Here is an 18,331-nt window from a genome sequence, read left to right on the forward strand (position 1 = left end):
CAAAGTGTTGTTCTGCAAGGGAGTGAGTGGAGCAGTAACTGCTGCATAGCAGTTCACAAGGGAACATAGAGAAAACATAGCTGATTTTCCATTTGAATTCAAAAGAATACACTCCTCTGTAAAATTGTTTTTCAAAAACTGGCAGCAGAAGCCAAGGCGCTAGAAATAATAGCATGGAATGTTTTACTCATGGTGAGTTGTATATAGGATGTTCAAGAGTAAGTAGCTCCGGTGATGTAATAACATAAATATTACTTATTATTTAATTGATGCTTTCATGACTTAGAACATTTGAGATACAATTGATTACATTTATTTTGCTCATGGTCACACAGTGTCTGTTGTGGGATTTGCCAAAACATCCTAAGGGTCTGAAATCCAACGACTATACCACACTGCCTGACAATAATATTATTTTGTGTTTTTTTTTTTATTATTATTATTTAAAAAAAAATACTACTAATTTCTGTTCTTTGCTCTCTGTAACGTTTTGGTACCCCTACTGTGGTAAGAAAACTGGTATTGCTACCAAAGTCAAGAATTTAGTATTGATCAACACAACACTATATTAATGTTTGCTTTAACATTTGCAGGTTACCTAATATCCATACATACATATACTTTTTCATTTTGTAAAAAAGCAGCCATACAACATACACTCCAGAAGTGGTCACCAATCTGAAGTTAAGCATGTTCAGGCCTGGCCAGTACTTGGATGGGAGACATTCAAGGAAAAGCTTGGGTTGCTGGCGGAACAGGTGTTGGTGAGGCCAGCAGTGGGTGCTTACCCTGTGGTCTGAATGTGGATCTCAGTGTCCCAGTGCCGCGATGGGGCACTGTGCTGTAAAAATGATGCCACCCTTCAGGAAATAGAAACATCGTCCTGATTCTCTGTGGTTATAAAAGATCCTTGGGCATCCTTTGTAAAATGTTGGGTGCATCCCAATGTCCTGTCTAAATTGCCCTCCATGGCTTAGTCATTCCAGCCCCCTGATCATCCTCTGTCTCTAACTGGCTCTATTTCTCACCACTTTAACACCTAATAGCTCATGTGTGGAGAGTGTCCTGGCGCAAAAATTGTTGCTGTTGCATCATCCAGGTAGATGCTACACATTAGTGGTGGTTGAAGTGCCTACCCTCTCTTTAAAATATAGTTAGTAAAGCGCTATATAAATGTAAAAAATTATCATTATTACTTTAAGCACTTATCCGTTCCTTTGAGCTCATTCTTGACATCTGGTTGCTTTCCAAACCTTCTGCCCTATAGCACGCTTAACCTCTAAAACTCCTGTTTAAATACACACAATCAAAAACAATACTAACCGTCCCTTGCAACCTCTACAATAGTCTTCTTTACATGGTTTATTCACTTAAAAGCTACATCTTATCTAAATAACCCTGCATTCCTATATTAACACATCACACAAGATAAAATAAATGAGTCTTATTTAACAAACCGTAACAAGCGTTGTTTTTCACCCAAGTACAGGCCATCATTGCCCTTGCCAGTTACCGTGTAATAAACATATTGGCATATGGACAGGATTTCTTTAGGGACCTTAACAATAAGTATACACTGGAGTTATGGTGTGTAAAGTTCAGGGTCTGGAACTTGTGTAATAATTTGCACTTTGTTTTAACTATTTTGAATTGTCTGTGTGACTTTTTCTATTTTGCTTCATTTTGAAGATTAATAAACTAATATCTGCTTAACATTCTGTTTTGTAGCACTATTTATCATATAGTGCAATTCATCTGTATGTATCCATCCATTAATTGCTCCAGTATGTTTTTCTCTGCTCTCTCTGTCCAGCTTTGAAGTTGACAGTCTTGTTTAATAATCTCTTCTTGAATTTCACGCTGGTTATGATCTGTTATTTTCATTATGGCTGTGTCAGTGGAGAGTCAAGGGGATATTTAATGATTCTCATAAGCAAACATGCAGTTAACATGATTAGGAAGCTCTGCAAATAAAAGCTTTCTGTACTACCCACTCCTGTAGATGTTCTACCGTTTCACCCGGATATTTCTTAAATACTTCATTGTAACAACTGCACTTTCTTGTGCAAAATCCTATTCTGGCCAGCACTTTTGCAACAACACCAGCTGTGCACAATCCGTTGGAGATTTGTGGTCACAGCAGGCAGCTTGAACACAAGAATGCTGTAGGTATCGTTTACTTTTCAGTTTTATTATTTGAATCACGAATATTTACATTTTTATTAAGGAAATTTTTAGTGACTATTACTTGAAATATAAAACTAGAGGCTCAGAGCCTTATTAAAGAAAACATTTCATTTGTGTTTGTTGTGGAGACACAATTTTGCAGTTTTACTTTCAGAACTTGAGCTTCCTTTGTTAATGCAATGTATTTAATAGTGGGCATATTTGGGAATGGGAATGGGGGTGGGGGGGGTCTGTGAAGGGTTTAAAAAACTTACTGAATGTTTTCAATCATAAATGATGCAAAAGACCCGTTTTCTGTAAATTTAACTATATTGCTTTTTGTGGCGTCTCCAAGGCTAGTGATCTGCACTGGCATTCGGAAGGTTGCTGGTTCGAATCCTGTAAATGCCAACAAAAAGGGACTCTGCTCTGTTGGGCCCTTAAGCAAGGCCCTTAACCTGCAATTGCTGAGCGCTTTGAGTAGTGAGAAAAGCGCTATATAAATGCAAAGAATTATTACACAAATATCTGCAGCAGCTACACACCAGCTTCTGTATTTGCCTTTTTAACACCTTTGCATTATCAATAAACTGACTGACAGTGTCTGCTTCATATTTTAATCAATAAAATCTAAACTTTTAATAAACACTTGAAGTCTTTCAATAAAAATATCAAAGAAATCTATTTTTTGTATCATCCTATAAGAGAAAAGAGGTTGGAAGCATTCTGTGATTTACCACAGCATGCCATCTTTACGTGCTACATCCACCCCTTGGTGTGTCTTCACTCATGCATTACCAGATTCTTCCTCCATGCCTTGTAATAGCTAATGTAAGCTCCAAATGTAGTGTAATTCTAAAGCAGACGTTCCATCTGCCTCTATGCTGTTGCATTGAGTTACATGTGGGGACATTTCTGAAAGTTAACAAAACCTGTCAGTTGGAATGCATTTCTTTAATATGTTGCACAATATTTTCAGTAACTGTTAATTCTATTGAATCAACTAATGTCTAAATCATGTTACATTAGCACAGTGATCATCACAAGCCTGTCTCCTTAATCTTTTGTTTTTGTTGTGCAATAAATGTGCAAAAAAACTCACTGCAATATAAAACTTGTCTGCAAAAATTACCAGACTGAGTCTGCGGTACAGGGGATGATAAAGAGCACGTTTTCATATGAAACATAAATGAAGAGAAGATTTAGACACCTGCTTAAAGTTTGTCATTATGATTGGGATGTAACGATGGTATAACAACCTGCTACTTAGGCTTAGTTAGTAATCCGAAAATCATAATTTTTTTTTTTTTTGGGTTACCTTTATTTTAAGTACAGGCAATGTTTAAAGCACGACATCAGTTTTAAATAAGGTGGTGTCTGACACATCGTCATTTGACCATGCATAAGCAGCATGCTGCAGTGACAAAGCATCCTAAGCACAGATTGCAACATTCATGATGACTATTGAGTGCAGCAGCAGTAAATAATGACATTTCAGAGAAATGAAATGTGAAAAATTGTATCCTTCAGTCTGCAGAAAATCCTGACAGCATTGGGAGTCCTCCCCAATCAGAACTATCAAAATGTTGTTGTAGTAATGTCAGGTGTGAAATTCTCATCTACGTATCATGCTATATATACAAAGTAGTGCACATCAGCAGGAATGTTTTAATTTATTGAATTAAAGATAATGGACAGCATCAGCAGATCAATTCTCTAAATCTTGTGGTTCATTAGTCATGGATTCTGTGGCCAATTCTCATCACAGGTATTTGATGCATAAAACTGTCCATTCTGTGTATGATTTCAGAACACAGAATATTTCTAGATATTTCAGGGATATTTTAGGCTGTGAAATAACCCAAATCCTGTCAGTTCACAGTAATGGGAAGATCAGGTTATAGCAAAACTGAATTTCTCAATGGATCCATCATACTAGATATGCCAGCCCTTTATGCTAATACTGGTTATGCATTGGTGAGGGGTTTTTTTTTTTCTTTCTTTTTCCTCAAGGTACCCATTGGGTTCTTTATAAGCACAATTTGAGTTCCTTAGAACAGTAGCTCACACATGGGGTACCCGCAGCCCTAGGGGGAACAACAAAGAGGAAGGATTCACCAAAATTGAGTGAGGTGCGTTGTCTAATTTTATAATGGTGCAGTTGGTGTCTTGCAGTGTGCCTTCATTTGTAGGTCATTAATTAGTTAGTGCTTCTGTTCTACTTTGTGAAAAGAAACAAGCATTGCGCACATAACTGTCACCTGTGAACGAGCCACAGAAATGCACACTCTCACAGGTTCCTTGCTGCAGGTGGAGCATTTTTAAAGGCAAATCACTTTTTATTTTTTTAAGAGAATGGAATTTGAACCTTGCAATGATCTGTAGAGAAGGACAAGGTCTAGTATTGATTTCTGTGCAAGCCCTGATCATGAAATATCATTGATTTTGAAGTTTGATTAACATTTGGGACGTGGAGGAGCTGAAGCGGATACAACACCTGCTGCTTACACTCCTGGCAGTAGTACAGCAACTGTAACTGTGTGGTGCATCTGAATTTTGAACTGCAGGTCAGGTGTCAACATGGGGACAAAGCTCATCAACTGTATTTCATTGCTTAGCGATGTTTCAGCCTCCCAATCCCCTCGATCATTGATCGTGTGTCATTTCCTCTCAGCAGCTTGATGCTGCACATCATACCCCAACCCCCAGATTGTCAATTGACTGTCTGAGCTTCACTTGGGACACATTTACAAGATTATTGAGATTTATAAACATAAATTAATCAATTTATATTTAAATTCTGTACACTGAGGTAAAAGCAGGGCTGTAGAGTCGGTAGATAAATCCTTCGACTCTGACTCCTTAGTTTCTGGTACTTCTGACTCCGACTCCCTGACTCCTCTGTATTTAATATGCTAATGTATTTTCCATGTTGATTGAAGGAAGGCAACATACACGTCATTTAACCACAGAACTACTGGCTAGGATGCAGACTCTCTACCGTATTGGCCAGTTTAAACAAAAGACAAGAACCCCTGAACATACATCAGGCCATAGCACAAACCTTCGCCTACATCATTACACTTGTTTACACTCAAAGTAACTTGTTTAAACACATTATATCTGAAATTAAATGAAAACACTTTTTGTAATGTACCATAATCCAAATTACAATATGTGAATGTCAAGTTGTATAATAGCTCAGCTGAACTTCACACTAGTAGTAACACAACTGCACTGGGCTTTATTCTTACATCAGAGAAGTACTTAATTATGACTATTGTTTGTGAAATTGGACATTTGAACTTGCTGTATTTTTTTTTATTACAATTTAAATTTATTAGGAGTAGGAGTCGGTACATTTTTGCCGACTCCAGGTACCCAAAATTGTCTCCGACTTCTCGACTCCACAGCCCTGGGTAAAAGTTTATTTTTGTAGTTCAATTTGTTCACCCACAGTACTGTATGAGCTTAAATTTGTGGTTCAAAATGATAAGTTTGACTTTTTCATCTTCAAATATGATATTACTTTTGTAGGGGGTACAAACATAAATCAAACATTTTTTAGAGGTATGGGGCATGGAAAAGGTATGGAACTGCTGCCTTAGGAGATTTTCACATCTTTGCTAATCTGGATTTTTATAAGGTTTATCCTCTATGTAGCAAGATATGAAATTTCATGTGATGGTCATAGATTTTAGTTTAATGCCGTTGTCTCCCCAGTCAGCACATCTCAGTCCAATTGAGCATCTGTGGGAAGATTTAGAACAAGCAATTCAAATTAGAAATTCACCACCTGCTGGTGTTTAATAGCTGTATGCTGCAATAACACAGGCCAGTGTCTGTGCTGAAATGTCAGCGCTTTGAGGAGGCCATGGCCTGCCTGATTTAGGCTGCTCATTGAGTTAATGTTGCACCAATTTGTTACTGGGCAGACACACGTAATAATCCTGCAACTAAATATCTGTGCGGTCCTACCTGTAGAGCAAGGTGATTGCCATGTATCTTGCATTTAAGGAAGCTTAGTGCTAGCCACATACAATTTTGAAGTGTTCTGTGTGTGTATGGAGAGAGTGACGGACTTCTAATAATAAGAAATAATAAATAATCTTATTTACATAGCCTATACGATCAGAGCTTTTTAAAACATGCTTGCTCATAAGTACTGAAATGCCAGCACTTGGTTTTCACATCACTATTGGCTTGCTGTGTTCAAGTTCACAACAGAATTTGTGAAGAATGATTCAAATGATGGCTGCTGCTTTTTCTGCCATCTGTCGCCTCTTTCTCTCTTATTCTGCTTTAAATGTGTTTTATGTCATTGAGGGGTTGAAGCTAATTACAGGAAGACATCCTTTTGTTTAAAAACTGTACCAATCTTTGCTCGTCTTAACTCGTGTCCTTCTTGTTCACAGTGAGGTGCTATTTTGAAGTAACTCAAACCTGAGCTGCAGTGAGTCACAAGGGCAAACTCAAAGCTGTGTCGTCTGCCACATGCTCCGAAGATATGTAGTTGATTGAATGACTGGGTTGGATTGAGTCCTGCAAGGCACTGTAGTTTAGTGCCAGGTTATTCTTACTGAATGATGCAGTTATACCATTTTTAAAAGTAATATAACTTGATAGGTGTTTGCCCAGTAATGGACTGGCGCCCTGTCCAGGTTTGCTCCCGCCTTTCAGTGCCAGTTTGTCCTAATGAGACAATGATGACAGTCTGAATGACTGGGTTAATAAACTAAAACCTCTGAATTTATTTGGTATACAGTATGTCTTGATTAGCCACTGCACAGTGATTCAAGAATGAGAAAACAAACTCCCAAGTGTTGTCCTGAAATGTTTGCAGCAGTCTTCTTTTTAGTTGCTACTACTTTGTTTTAGAATAGTTTGAGAATACTTGTAGGATAACTTAGTGTATAAGTGACACTCCACATTTTTCTTTGCAACTTCTGTTCTGCCAATGAGAAACAATAATGTTTGTCTTCCTCTCATGGCAGTTTAATCCTTCACTTTGTCAATTTTTCACTCACTCCTAAGCTTTGGATGGAGTATATCATGTGTATAAGGGTTTGGGAAATCTAATGGTAATGCAGATTAATAGGTGTCGTTGTTGTAGTCACACAAAAATCTCCAAACAGTTTACAAATAAATAAGTGCTACACATAATATGCATTTTTGTCATCTCTGTCTTGATGTATTTAATAATACACTGCTCAAAAAAATTAAAGGAGCATTTTGAAAAAACATCAGATCTCGATGGGAAAAAAAATCCTTCTGGATATCTCTACTGATATGGACTTGGTAATGTGTTAGGAATGAAAGGATGCCACATCGTTTGAAGGAAATGAAAATGATCAACCCACAGAGGGCTAAATTCAAATACCTGTTGAAAATCAAAGGGAAAAAATGATGTGGCAGGCTAGTCCATTTGGCTGAAATTTCATTGCAGCAACTCCAAATCATCCTCAGTAGTTTGTATGGCCTCCACGAGCTTGTATGCATACCTGACAACGTCCTAATGACATGATGGTTGATGTCCTGGGAGATCTCCTCCCTGATCTGGGCTTCACTGAGCTCCTGGACAGTCTGAGGTGCAACCTGGAGGCATGGGATGGACCGAAACATAATGTCCCAGAGGTGTTCTATTGGATTTATGTCAGGTGAGCAGAGCATGGGGGCCAGTCAATGGTATTAATTCCTTCATTCTCCAGGAATTGCCTGCATACTCTCGCCACATGAGGCAGGGCATTGTCTTGCACCAGGAAGAACCGAGTACCCACTGCACCAGCATAGGGTCTGACAATAGGTCCAAGGATTTCATCCCGATACCTAATGGCAGTCAAGGTGCCGTTGTCTAGCCTGTAGAGGTCTGTGGGTCCCTCCATGGATATGCAGCATAACGTTCTCCATGGCTTCTCCAGACCCTTTCACATCTGTCACATGTGCTTAGGGTGAGCCTGCTCTGTGTGAAAAGCAGAGTCTAGAGGTCAGAGACATTTACACTAGTGGCCTGCCTGCTCGAGGTCATTTTGTAGGGCTCTGGCAGTGCTCATCCTGTTCCTCCTTGCCCAAAGGAGCAGATACCGGTGGGTCCTGCTGATGGGTTAAGGACCTTCTACGAGAGGCCCTGTCCAGCTCTCCTAGAATAACTGCCTGTCTCCTAGAATCTCCTCCATGTCCTTGAGACTGTGCTGGAGACACAGCAAACTTATTGGCAATGGCATGTATTGATGTGCCATCCTGGTGAAGATGGACTACCTGTGCAACCAAACTCAGTAGGGTCCAAGTATCACCTCATGCTACCAGTAGTGACACTGACCGTAGCCGAATGCAAAACAAGTGACAAAACAGATGAGGAGGGAGAAATGTCCGTGGCCTCCACCTGTTAAACCATTCATTCCTGTTTTGGGGGTCGTCTTATTGTTACCCCTGTTTTGCACCAAAGCAGCTGAAACTGATGAACAAGCCCCTCTGCTACTTAACTGACCAGATGAATAGCCCAGAAGGTTCATTGACTTGATGCTATACTCGGATTAAAAAGGGTTCCTTTAATTTTTTTGAGACATATATATCTTACAGTAGCACAAAAATGCCAGAAACACAGCAGGAACCAGAATAAATTGAAATCATGATTTTTGACATTATAGTGACAGCTTTAGTTTTACTTACAGTACTTGTGCAAAGAGAAATGTGAACTCTTCAGCATTAATCCCATTTACATTCTTGCAGAATATCTTTGATGGCTTTGTATATACTGGCAGCATTTGTATTTCTGATTTTCTTATGGAATAAAAAGATCCCCCTCTACATTGCTAGAAATAGTTCTGTAATTAATGCCACATTTCCTCTGGAGGGTATTGGTTTGCTCACACTGTCAAGTCACTGATCTGAAGCTTTTCTTTGATGTTTTGCCTTTAACACGTCACCAAATGCATTGTGCATTTCCTTGAATATTACTAGAGTGCCCGAGTATTTTCAGCAGTTTACCATTTGAAAACCTTGGAATGACCTGTAACAATACAATGACGTGTATTTTAATAGTCTGATCTCCACTACCAGTTGACTACCAGTTTTTGTTTTATTGTTTAGATTGGATTAAAAGAACTGAGCCTTTTCATTTTAAGCAAAAGAAGATTAAGAGGTGACATGATTGAAGTATTTAAAATTGTGAAGGGAATTAGTCCAGCGTATCAAGATCATGACTTTAAAATGAGTTCATCAAGAACACGGGGACACAATTGGAAACTTGTTAAGGGTAAATTTTGCACAAACATTAGGAAGTTTTTCTTTACATAAAGAGCGATAGACACTTAGAATAAGCGACCAAGTAGTGTGGTAGACAGGAGGACTTTAGGGACTTTAAAAACTCAACTTAATGTTTTTTTGGAAGAAATAAGTGGACAGGACTGGCGAGCTTTGTTGGGAAGAATGGCCTGTTCTAATGTTCTTATGTTTACTGCTTTCCATGACATGGTGCTTTCTGGACATATTGCACTCATGTTGCAGTTAACTTTACATTCTAAATGGCATGAAGTTCTCTGTGAAAAGGTGTTTTTGTTAAATTTGCAGATTATGGTGTCATTTTTATATGTTACCCAATAATGCCCTTCAACACAAAATAGTACTTTTGCTTTTTTTGATGCAGGAGGTATTGTTTTGAGCTATTCAGGAGCCTTTTTCTAGCTTACTGATTAAGCTGTGATGGCACGGTGGCGCAGTGGTTGTACTGCTGCCTCACAGTAAGAAGGCTAGGGTTCAAGTCGCATGTCCTCCCTGTGTGGAGTTTGCATGTTCTCTCTGTGCTCCAGCTTCCTCCCATAGTCCAAAGACATGCAGGTTAAGGATTTGGATGACCTTAATTTGTGTGTGTGTGTGTGTTCACCATACGATCGACTGGTGCCCCGTCCAGGGTTTGTTCCTACCTTGCACCCTATGCTAGTTATGATAGACACCAGCGGACCCCCACGACTCTTTTCAGGACTAAGCAGGTTAGAAGATGACTGACTGGTTAAGATGTGGGGCATATTGCCACAAACAGTACTGTCGGCCCTCCTTTTCCGCTGGGGTTTGGTTCCAAGATCCCCTGCTGATACCAAAATCCGTGGATGCTCAGTTCCCTTATATACAATAAAATAAAACAGCGTAGTATTTGCATATAAACTATGAACGTCATCTTGTATACTTTAAATCATCTGTAGACTATGTATAGTACCTAATACAAACTAGATGCAATGTAGATAGTTGTTATATAGTACTGTATTGTTTAGGTAATACTGAGCAGAAAAAGTCTGTATATGCTCAGTACAGAAGCAACCATTGGTATGTCTAACTAAATATTACACATTAGTAGCAGCCTAACATTTTCTTTCTTTCAACCCTTACAGATTGCTTTTGTTTAATGAAAGAGAAATACATACAATACAGCACAGAACATTTAAAATGCCAGTACATACACAGCATTTAATTATAAATAGAGAAATCTTTTTTACTTTTTCTCACACATACAACACTGTATTAAAACTCATATTGCAGATGTTGACACTTTGGAGGACGCTCAATAACCCTGTAACGAAGCAGGGCATGCGAGAGGAGGAGGAGTGGAATTAGCCTTTTTACACTGATTGCTGGTGAGTGGTCCTAAAAAGGACCATTTGGCTTTTTCAGTGCAGCGCTGTTTCTGCCATGCTGCTCAGGTCTTTGGTGGTGCAACACACTCCCAGCTGCTTTGTCCCTTTGTAATCTTATTCGTGCTGCCCGGCTCCACCTCACCACATGGGTCAGAGGCAACTCACATGTGAAACTGCTTCCCTGGCTCACTGTGAGCAAAGCCAAGCTCAGAGTCCAAATCTGAGACTCGCTGGCAGTCAGGCATCTGGCCCGAAGGGCTGTAGCAGCAGGGAGATGTGGATTGTAGCAGCAGTGAGACATGATCAAAGTGCCCTCCTTTACCCACCACTTATGGGGCTCCTTCATTCCAGCTTCTCCAGGTATTCCCGCCACATGAGGAACATGATTCTTACAGATCTGGACCCTGACGTTGCTACAGTACTAATGTCAGGATCTTTGGACGCTTAGGATCTTTAAGCATTAACGGTCATGGCTTGACAACTCCAGATTCTTTAGTTAGAAACATTGTTATAGGAAGTGGTTTCTTCTTTTTCTTTGCATCATCAAACAAATCTTTCAGTGGTTGTAGGCATGCTGTTATCCCTCAGGTAGGCAGGAGGCTTAATCAAGTTTTGCCTACACATCACTTCAGTTGCATGGAATCAGTGTAGTTCTCAGTGCACAGCAAATTCAAGTTTTGCTTTTTAGAACTTTTTCTGAAATTTCAATCCCCATCCCAACATCAGCCCCCCCAAGTATTTTCGATTCATGGATACAAAGAGCCAACTGGTACCGCCACAAATGGTACCACTAAGACATTACAATTACAATAAAAGTAAAAATCAATAAGGAAAAACCGTATTAACCTCCTTAGCATTACATTTTTTTCCTCAAAAAAACGTGAAAAGTGTTGCATTTTTTGGCTTGTAAAATGACATTTTTATTAAATCTCATCTTTCTACTGTAAACCGTGTAAAACACTAAAAGTACAAATTTAGAAGTGCAGAAAGTATAATACTGATACAAATAATGATAAGGAATAATAATTATATGAACAGGCCACTGCACATGTGCGAATGATTGGAGTGTCACTTTCGAATTCCCAGAATCACTTTTGGTTTCACTGTCCATTTCAGTTTCAATGCCAGATTCCCCTCGTCATCACTGCTGATGAGAGGCGTTTCTTACGAGATGTCATTATGAGGAGTGTTGCCCAGGGAATGCTCAGGTCTGACACTTACGCAAGACACATCTACAGTATACCATCGCCCAAGTAATGCTTGGCACATTTGCAGCCTGAGTAAACCTCAGGTCTTACCATAGACACGTCTATACTATTACCCAAGTGACATTCGTGACTAACACTTTTAGCTCTGTTTTAACAGCTTGAGTGACATTCGGGTCTAATTCTAAGGATGTTAATGGCCAGAAATCCATACCAAGATTTAATTAAAAATTCATCCATTTCTATTGTAATATACAGTATTTGTATATGCCTTTCAGACTAAAACTAACTTTTTAACTAATAACAAATGTATCACTGATTATTGTAATGATTGATTAATTTAATTAACATGGATGTCCCCCTTTTCCATCAAAGGCTTCTTAACGCTTCTGCTACTTAAATAGAATCACTTGCAGGTGTTAACGTTTCTTAAACCAATAAAAGCGCAGCTTCTCTCTGACTTCCTTACATACTCAGTTGCACACACAGCACAAGACATGGCTGCTTCTTCTCCTGTCTTTCTGTTTTCAGTCAAGCCACCAATCAGGTTGAACTGCACAGCACGCTGGGTAATGTACTTAAAGGAGTATATTCACCTGTTACTCACCACTCCCATACAGTTATGTAAACAGATACATTTATCTTTAAAACACTAATACATTGAAACAAAATCACATTTCCCGTTCCCGTTTTGCATGTATGTCTTGTGTTTAATGTTTAAATGCGTTTGCTGATTTTCCACTAGTTTTTACCATCCTGATTAAACAGTTTTCTCAAAATCAATCTGGAAGAATTATTTCATCCAGTATATGGGATCAAATGGCATATTTGTCTGCTACTAATTGGAATTTGTCTCGATTTAAAAAATTCAGAGGCTCTCAAACATATAGAAGGACAAGCTTATTTTTCTTGGTTTGTCCATCATTACCCCCCAATAAAACTGTACGCTTGACACAAGTTTGTGATTTTAGCAGAGCATTTCTTTTCTCTGGTGGGCATTGATCAAATTAGGCTCATCCTCCATCAGTCATGGCAGTTGTAGATTTTGGAATCGAGATATCTGAGTAGTGAGTGGTTCAATGTGGTGAGCTCACCTCATGAATTCAGTGTGCTCGCTCTGAAAAAAAAGTCGAAATAAAATCGGAGCACACAAACCAATAAAACTTAAATGTTCACTTTATCCATTTTTATTATTAGTATAATGAAAGTGAAGCAAGTTTGCATTTTTGTTTAATTCATCTTCCTTTTGTCTCATCTGCTTTCCTACAGGTGGCTTCCTGTAACAGGAAAGAAATGGACAGCAGCAACAGCTTTATAGAGTTTGACGTGCCTGAATACAGCAGTACTGTCCTCAGCCAGCTCAACGAATTACGGCTCCAAGGGAAGCTATGTGACATTATAGTCCACATTCAGGGACAGCCGTTTAGGGCTCACAAGGCCGTTCTAGCTGCCAGCTCTCCATACTTCCGAGACCACTCAGCCCTAAGCACCATGAGTGGCCTCTCCATCTCTGTCATTAAGAATCCTGAGGTTTTTGAGCAGCTGCTCTCCTTCTGCTATACTGGACGGATGTCGCTACAGCTGAAGGACGTTATCAGCTTCCTCACAGCGGCCAGCTTCCTGCAAATGCAAGCAGTTATTGATAAGTGCACACAGATTCTGGAGGGCATTCACTCCAAGATGAGTCTTCCCGCAGGGGCTGACACCATGCTCAGTGTGAAGGAGAGTCCACAGGCCAGTCGCAATGGCGTCAAAGATGGCAACCTCTTTGTCAACCCACTGGAGATCTCCCCTCCTTATATCACCAGGCAGACAAATGCGCTAGCAAATGATTCTGCCAAATTTGACGCCAACTCTACCAAAAGCCTCAGGCAGCGACTTCAGGAGGAGGGCCAATCAGATCGAGGCAGCAGCGGGAGCATCTCTGAGCATGAGAATGCCCTGGAAGCAGAACAGGAACAAATGGATATAATAAGCCGGGATGGGCATGTGACAGACATCAAAGTGAAGCAGGAAAAGGCTGACCGGCCAAGTTGTTCAGACAGCTCTTCCGCTGGGGATGATGGCTACCACACTGAATTAGTGGATGGAGATCAGGTGGTAGCAGTGAGTGTAGGCTCATTTGGACCAATGCTACCACATTCTGCCTACACATACCCGCACTTGACTTCACAGTCTTCCTCTTTTGTGAGCCTCAGCAGTTCTAGTCCCTCTCGCTCAATTCTTAGCGGCTTCCGAGGTGGCCGTGCACGGCCCAAAAGGCCTCTGGCAACTGTGCCATCAGAGGTCTCCAATGTGATCAAAACAGCCACTACTGAGGATGGAGAAACGGTGATGGGCAGTCCCGGGTTCGAGAATGACATCCGTGAGCGGAGCATGCGTGGTCAGTGGTACCCTTACAATGAGCGGCTCATCTGCATCTACTGCGGCAAGTCGTTCAACCAGAAGGGCAGTCTGGACCGTCACATGCGCCTACACATGGGCATCACTCCTTTTGTTTGCAAATTCTGTGGCAAGAAATACACACGGAAGGACCAACTAGAGTATCACATCCGTGGGCACACAGACAACAAACCTTTCCACTGTGAAATCTGTGGTAAGTGCTTCCCCTTTCAGGGCACCTTGAACCAGCACCTGCGGAAAAAACACATGGGGGGAGCCGAGCTGCGCAACCACATGGAGTCTCCAGACAGAACGGAGGGCATGACGGAGTCCAAGGACAGCGACGAAGCAGCAGCTTCTGACAGCCACATGGAATACAGCTCACAGTACAGCGAGGAGTCTGTCCTGAATAATGAAAGCAATGACAGTGTCAAGCGTAGCCCACAATAGGCTTGCAAATCAACTTTTTTTAATGCTTTTTTTTTTTTTTTTTTTTTCTTTTTTCCCTTGGATGTAGCTTTAAAATTTCCACCAGTTCAGAGTTCATCTTCAACATTCAAAATAGTTATGGTTATGTGATCTCACATCTTGGTGGTGGGCAACACCATGGGAGTTTGATGCATTTAGCTCACACTGAGAGCACTTCAACAATAACCTTTGCTGTTTGCTTATCCTTATTTATTTTTATACTCTCAATAAGAAGCGGGTCCATCATTAATACGTCTCTTAATTAGTTTGTACGCACTTGATATTCTTCTCCAAATATAATCCATCGTGTTTTAGAACACACTTGATATTTTTGCCCCCCATCTTGAACAGAACAGTGACCCTTCTACTCCGAGATGGCTTTGCTGAGCCAGTATTGAAATTCATGAGCTAACCTGAATTGCCTTTCTGCAAGGTCGTGCAGATCTAGGTGGTGAAGCGAATGCTTTCTTTGCCCTTTTGATAATGTTGACATTGACCGCCAAAACGAGGGCCACTTCAGTTCAGATCATTTTCATTTTTTTTTTAAGCCAGCTCAGAAAATTTCTGCTTGATGGAGTCCCCTCCCTGTTGAACATATTCTTTCATGGTTACATTACATGAGCCTTCTTCAGTCTTCTATGTCCCCAGACTTGATAAGGTGTCGCTTGCCTTATTTTACAGCAGTGAACTCCTCGTTTATGATGGCACTGCAGCCGTTGAGATACCCCATTATGGTTATTTTTAAGGAAAGGGTAAAATTAAGTTGTTTTTGTTTTTTTTGTGATACTTACAATAACGTGTTGCTCTAGGCAGACTTCCAAACCATTTGGAAGTTTACAGCACTAATATAAAATATTTTTTTTAAGTTTAATCCTTAATGTTTGACATTTTAATGAAACAATTACTGTGACACACATGTATTTTGTTTCAGAAGCCTTTGTAATATAAGGCTTTTTAAAGAAACAATAGTTTTTTCAGTGTTTTATTAAAATCTTAATAGTGAACCTACTTCAAGCCAAAAACAAAGGTATGGCACCAACATCTGCTGCTAACACTAAGCACTCTATGCATGCAATTTCCAATGATCTTTTTTTTTTTTTTTTTAACACTAAGACTGGGATTCATGTGCTGACTGGCTCATTGAGCTCCCCATACACATTTTTAATTTTATTTATTTATATATTTAATACTTTGGTTTGCTGTCCCCTTTACACTGCTTCTGTTACTTCTTGGCATAAGGTCTCTCTCTTTCTCTCACAGAGCTGCTCATCAATTTCACTACTACTGCTGTTCCGGTCTTTATTATTATTATTATTTTTTACATAAATAGGAAGGAAACCTCTTCTGGCTGCTCTGCCAGTTACATTGCATTTACATGTGTTTTTCCTAAAACTTTGACTCAAAGTGACATGCAGATCCACAAGAGCAGAGCACAGTTGTTTCCATAGCTCTATAATGTGAACGTAGGCAGGTGAAGTAACTCACTCAGGGTCACACGGTGTTCTAAACCTGTGACTTTAACACTGTAGCCACTAGGGGGCACACTTTCACAATCTCCAGTTTAAATTTTGTTATAGTGCCATTGGCCTTGCCTTAACAGTCTGTTATTTAATAAGAATTACTCTTTTATAGCAAAGGAGAAATTTTAGAGTACACTGAAAATTATTTTTGTTTTTTTTTTTTTTTTTTAAATGAGAGTAAAGGGAGAGAAGATGCACACTAAATGCACTCAGTGTACGGCTTCCGGGCCGCGTTTCCTGCACATCACAGACACTTGGTGATTAAATCTGTGCTGCCAGCGGAGTGTATCCCTTAACCTGGGCCTCACATCACACACCCTTGTTTTTTTTCTTTTCTTTTTTTTTTTGTATGCAATTTAACAGACAGTTGCTTTGACCTGAGCTGAGGCACAGTGTTGTGAACACTACTTTCAGCTTTCCATGCATGTCTCACTTGCCAAGCAAAAGATTTATACGATAAGGTGAACCTAAAACAGTCGTGACAAGTCTGATTTATGGGGCTGCGCCTAAACTGAGAATTTGTCCCTGGAAGGAAATGGAAAAGGAATAGGTGTCAGGACTTTTTTTTTTTTTTTTCTTTTTTTTTTTTAATATTTTTTTAAAAAAAAGCACTTAGAAGAGAATTTCTGCGCCATTTATTGGTCTATTTTTTATACAGCAAAGGCCTTTCTTTTGTTTTCTCCTCCTTGGTCATATGCAACAGGATTCAGAGTGCAGTGCCGCTAGCTGTGCTGCCGATACCCTGCCACACACAAGACTCCATGTTTCTTCTGAAGAGGACTGTAACTTTATACGTGATGGCAGTCAGGATGGTGCTACAGAGATGAAGCTGAAGCGTTTGATTTTAAAATACCCACCGATTGCTGCTTTTTCACTTTTTAATTCTGTTTTATCTTTAGGATTCTGGTTTGTGTGGGGTGTATTTTTTTGCCTTTTTTTTGTTTTCTTCAAGGGAAAACCGGTAATTGTGTGAATTTATTTGAACAAAAGTCAAAGGAATGGTATTAATGTAATTTTATTTTATTTTTTCCTTTCTCATGTGCCACTGTATCTGCTGGCTCAATGACACATACCATTAACCTTCCCTGAAAATCAAGTTCAGAACAGGATTCCAGTGTTTTCAACTGTTAACTACTCTTTGGTGCTCAATGTTGAAGTTTTTATTTTATTATTTTTTTAACATATCTGCTGACATTACATAAGCTGGTTTTTACATTGTTGTGTTTTAATGGTTCACTTTTTATGATGTACAGTCCAGTTGGTGGTCAAACACGTTAATCACAGGCCTTTACCTGCTGGTTCTGATGTGCATTGCAAAGGAGTTGAGTCTCGCTGGCTTTTATATTAAGAGCAGTGATCCACAGCTCCTCCGCTGAAATCGGAACCAAAATCATGCAAATGTAGAGGGCAGTCTTTTAACATCAAACTCTTTAAGCTGCATGTTATTGTTTCTTTTTCAACTGTATGCTGTTGTATAAAACATCTTCAGAGCACATAATGATGGCGGTCCCTGTGAAAGGTGCTGTTCTTACATTTTGAGTGGCCCCATGAGCAGGCTGTCCATGTTTGACTCGTGTCTTTTACGTGATGTGGCCCACCTCAGCCCTAAGTTGCATTTAAGTGGGGTCATGATGTTCTTATTTTGCCATGCATGTGTGAAGTACGTGTACATTTGGAGCTCTGTCAGATTAAGGGATTTGTGCAGTGGGTCATACAAGCAGAAAAAGCTGCTGAAGCTTTATGGTCCAGTAAAGGCAGTTGTGACTTAAATGGATCAGAGGCTTGACTCCTTGCATAGTTAGATAACTTTAGTGTATTTCTGCTCAGAATGGAAGTGAAGGTAACTCAGTACATCATTTGTAACATTATGTGCATTTTATCAGGTGATTAAGAATATAATTATTTATTTTAAGGGTTCCCAACCGAGATGGATGCAAGATGGCATTTTGGGGGATAGGACAAAGAG

At 39.7% G+C, this 18,331-nt stretch overlaps 1 protein-coding gene across 1 annotated transcript in view; it reads left to right on the top strand.

Moving 5' to 3' along the window:
• The window catches only part of zbtb34 (zinc finger and BTB domain containing 34), a 66,324-nt gene extending 50,752 nt beyond the window's left edge, over positions 1-15,572 (top strand). Inside the window, exon 2 of the mRNA XM_028808685.2 lies at positions 13,265-15,572. Within this exon, the coding sequence (XP_028664518.1) occupies positions 13,289-14,827 (1,539 nt within the window). The 5' untranslated portion in view covers positions 13,265-13,288 and the 3' untranslated portion in view covers positions 14,828-15,572. The remainder of the gene's footprint in view (positions 1-13,264) is intronic.
• Positions 15,573-18,331: the final 2,759 nt, after the last annotated feature.

The sequence above is a fragment of the Erpetoichthys calabaricus genome, chromosome 9 (genome assembly GCF_900747795.2).
Source record: "Erpetoichthys calabaricus chromosome 9, fErpCal1.3, whole genome shotgun sequence".
NCBI classification, from domain to species: Eukaryota; Metazoa; Chordata; class Cladistia; order Polypteriformes; family Polypteridae; genus Erpetoichthys; species Erpetoichthys calabaricus.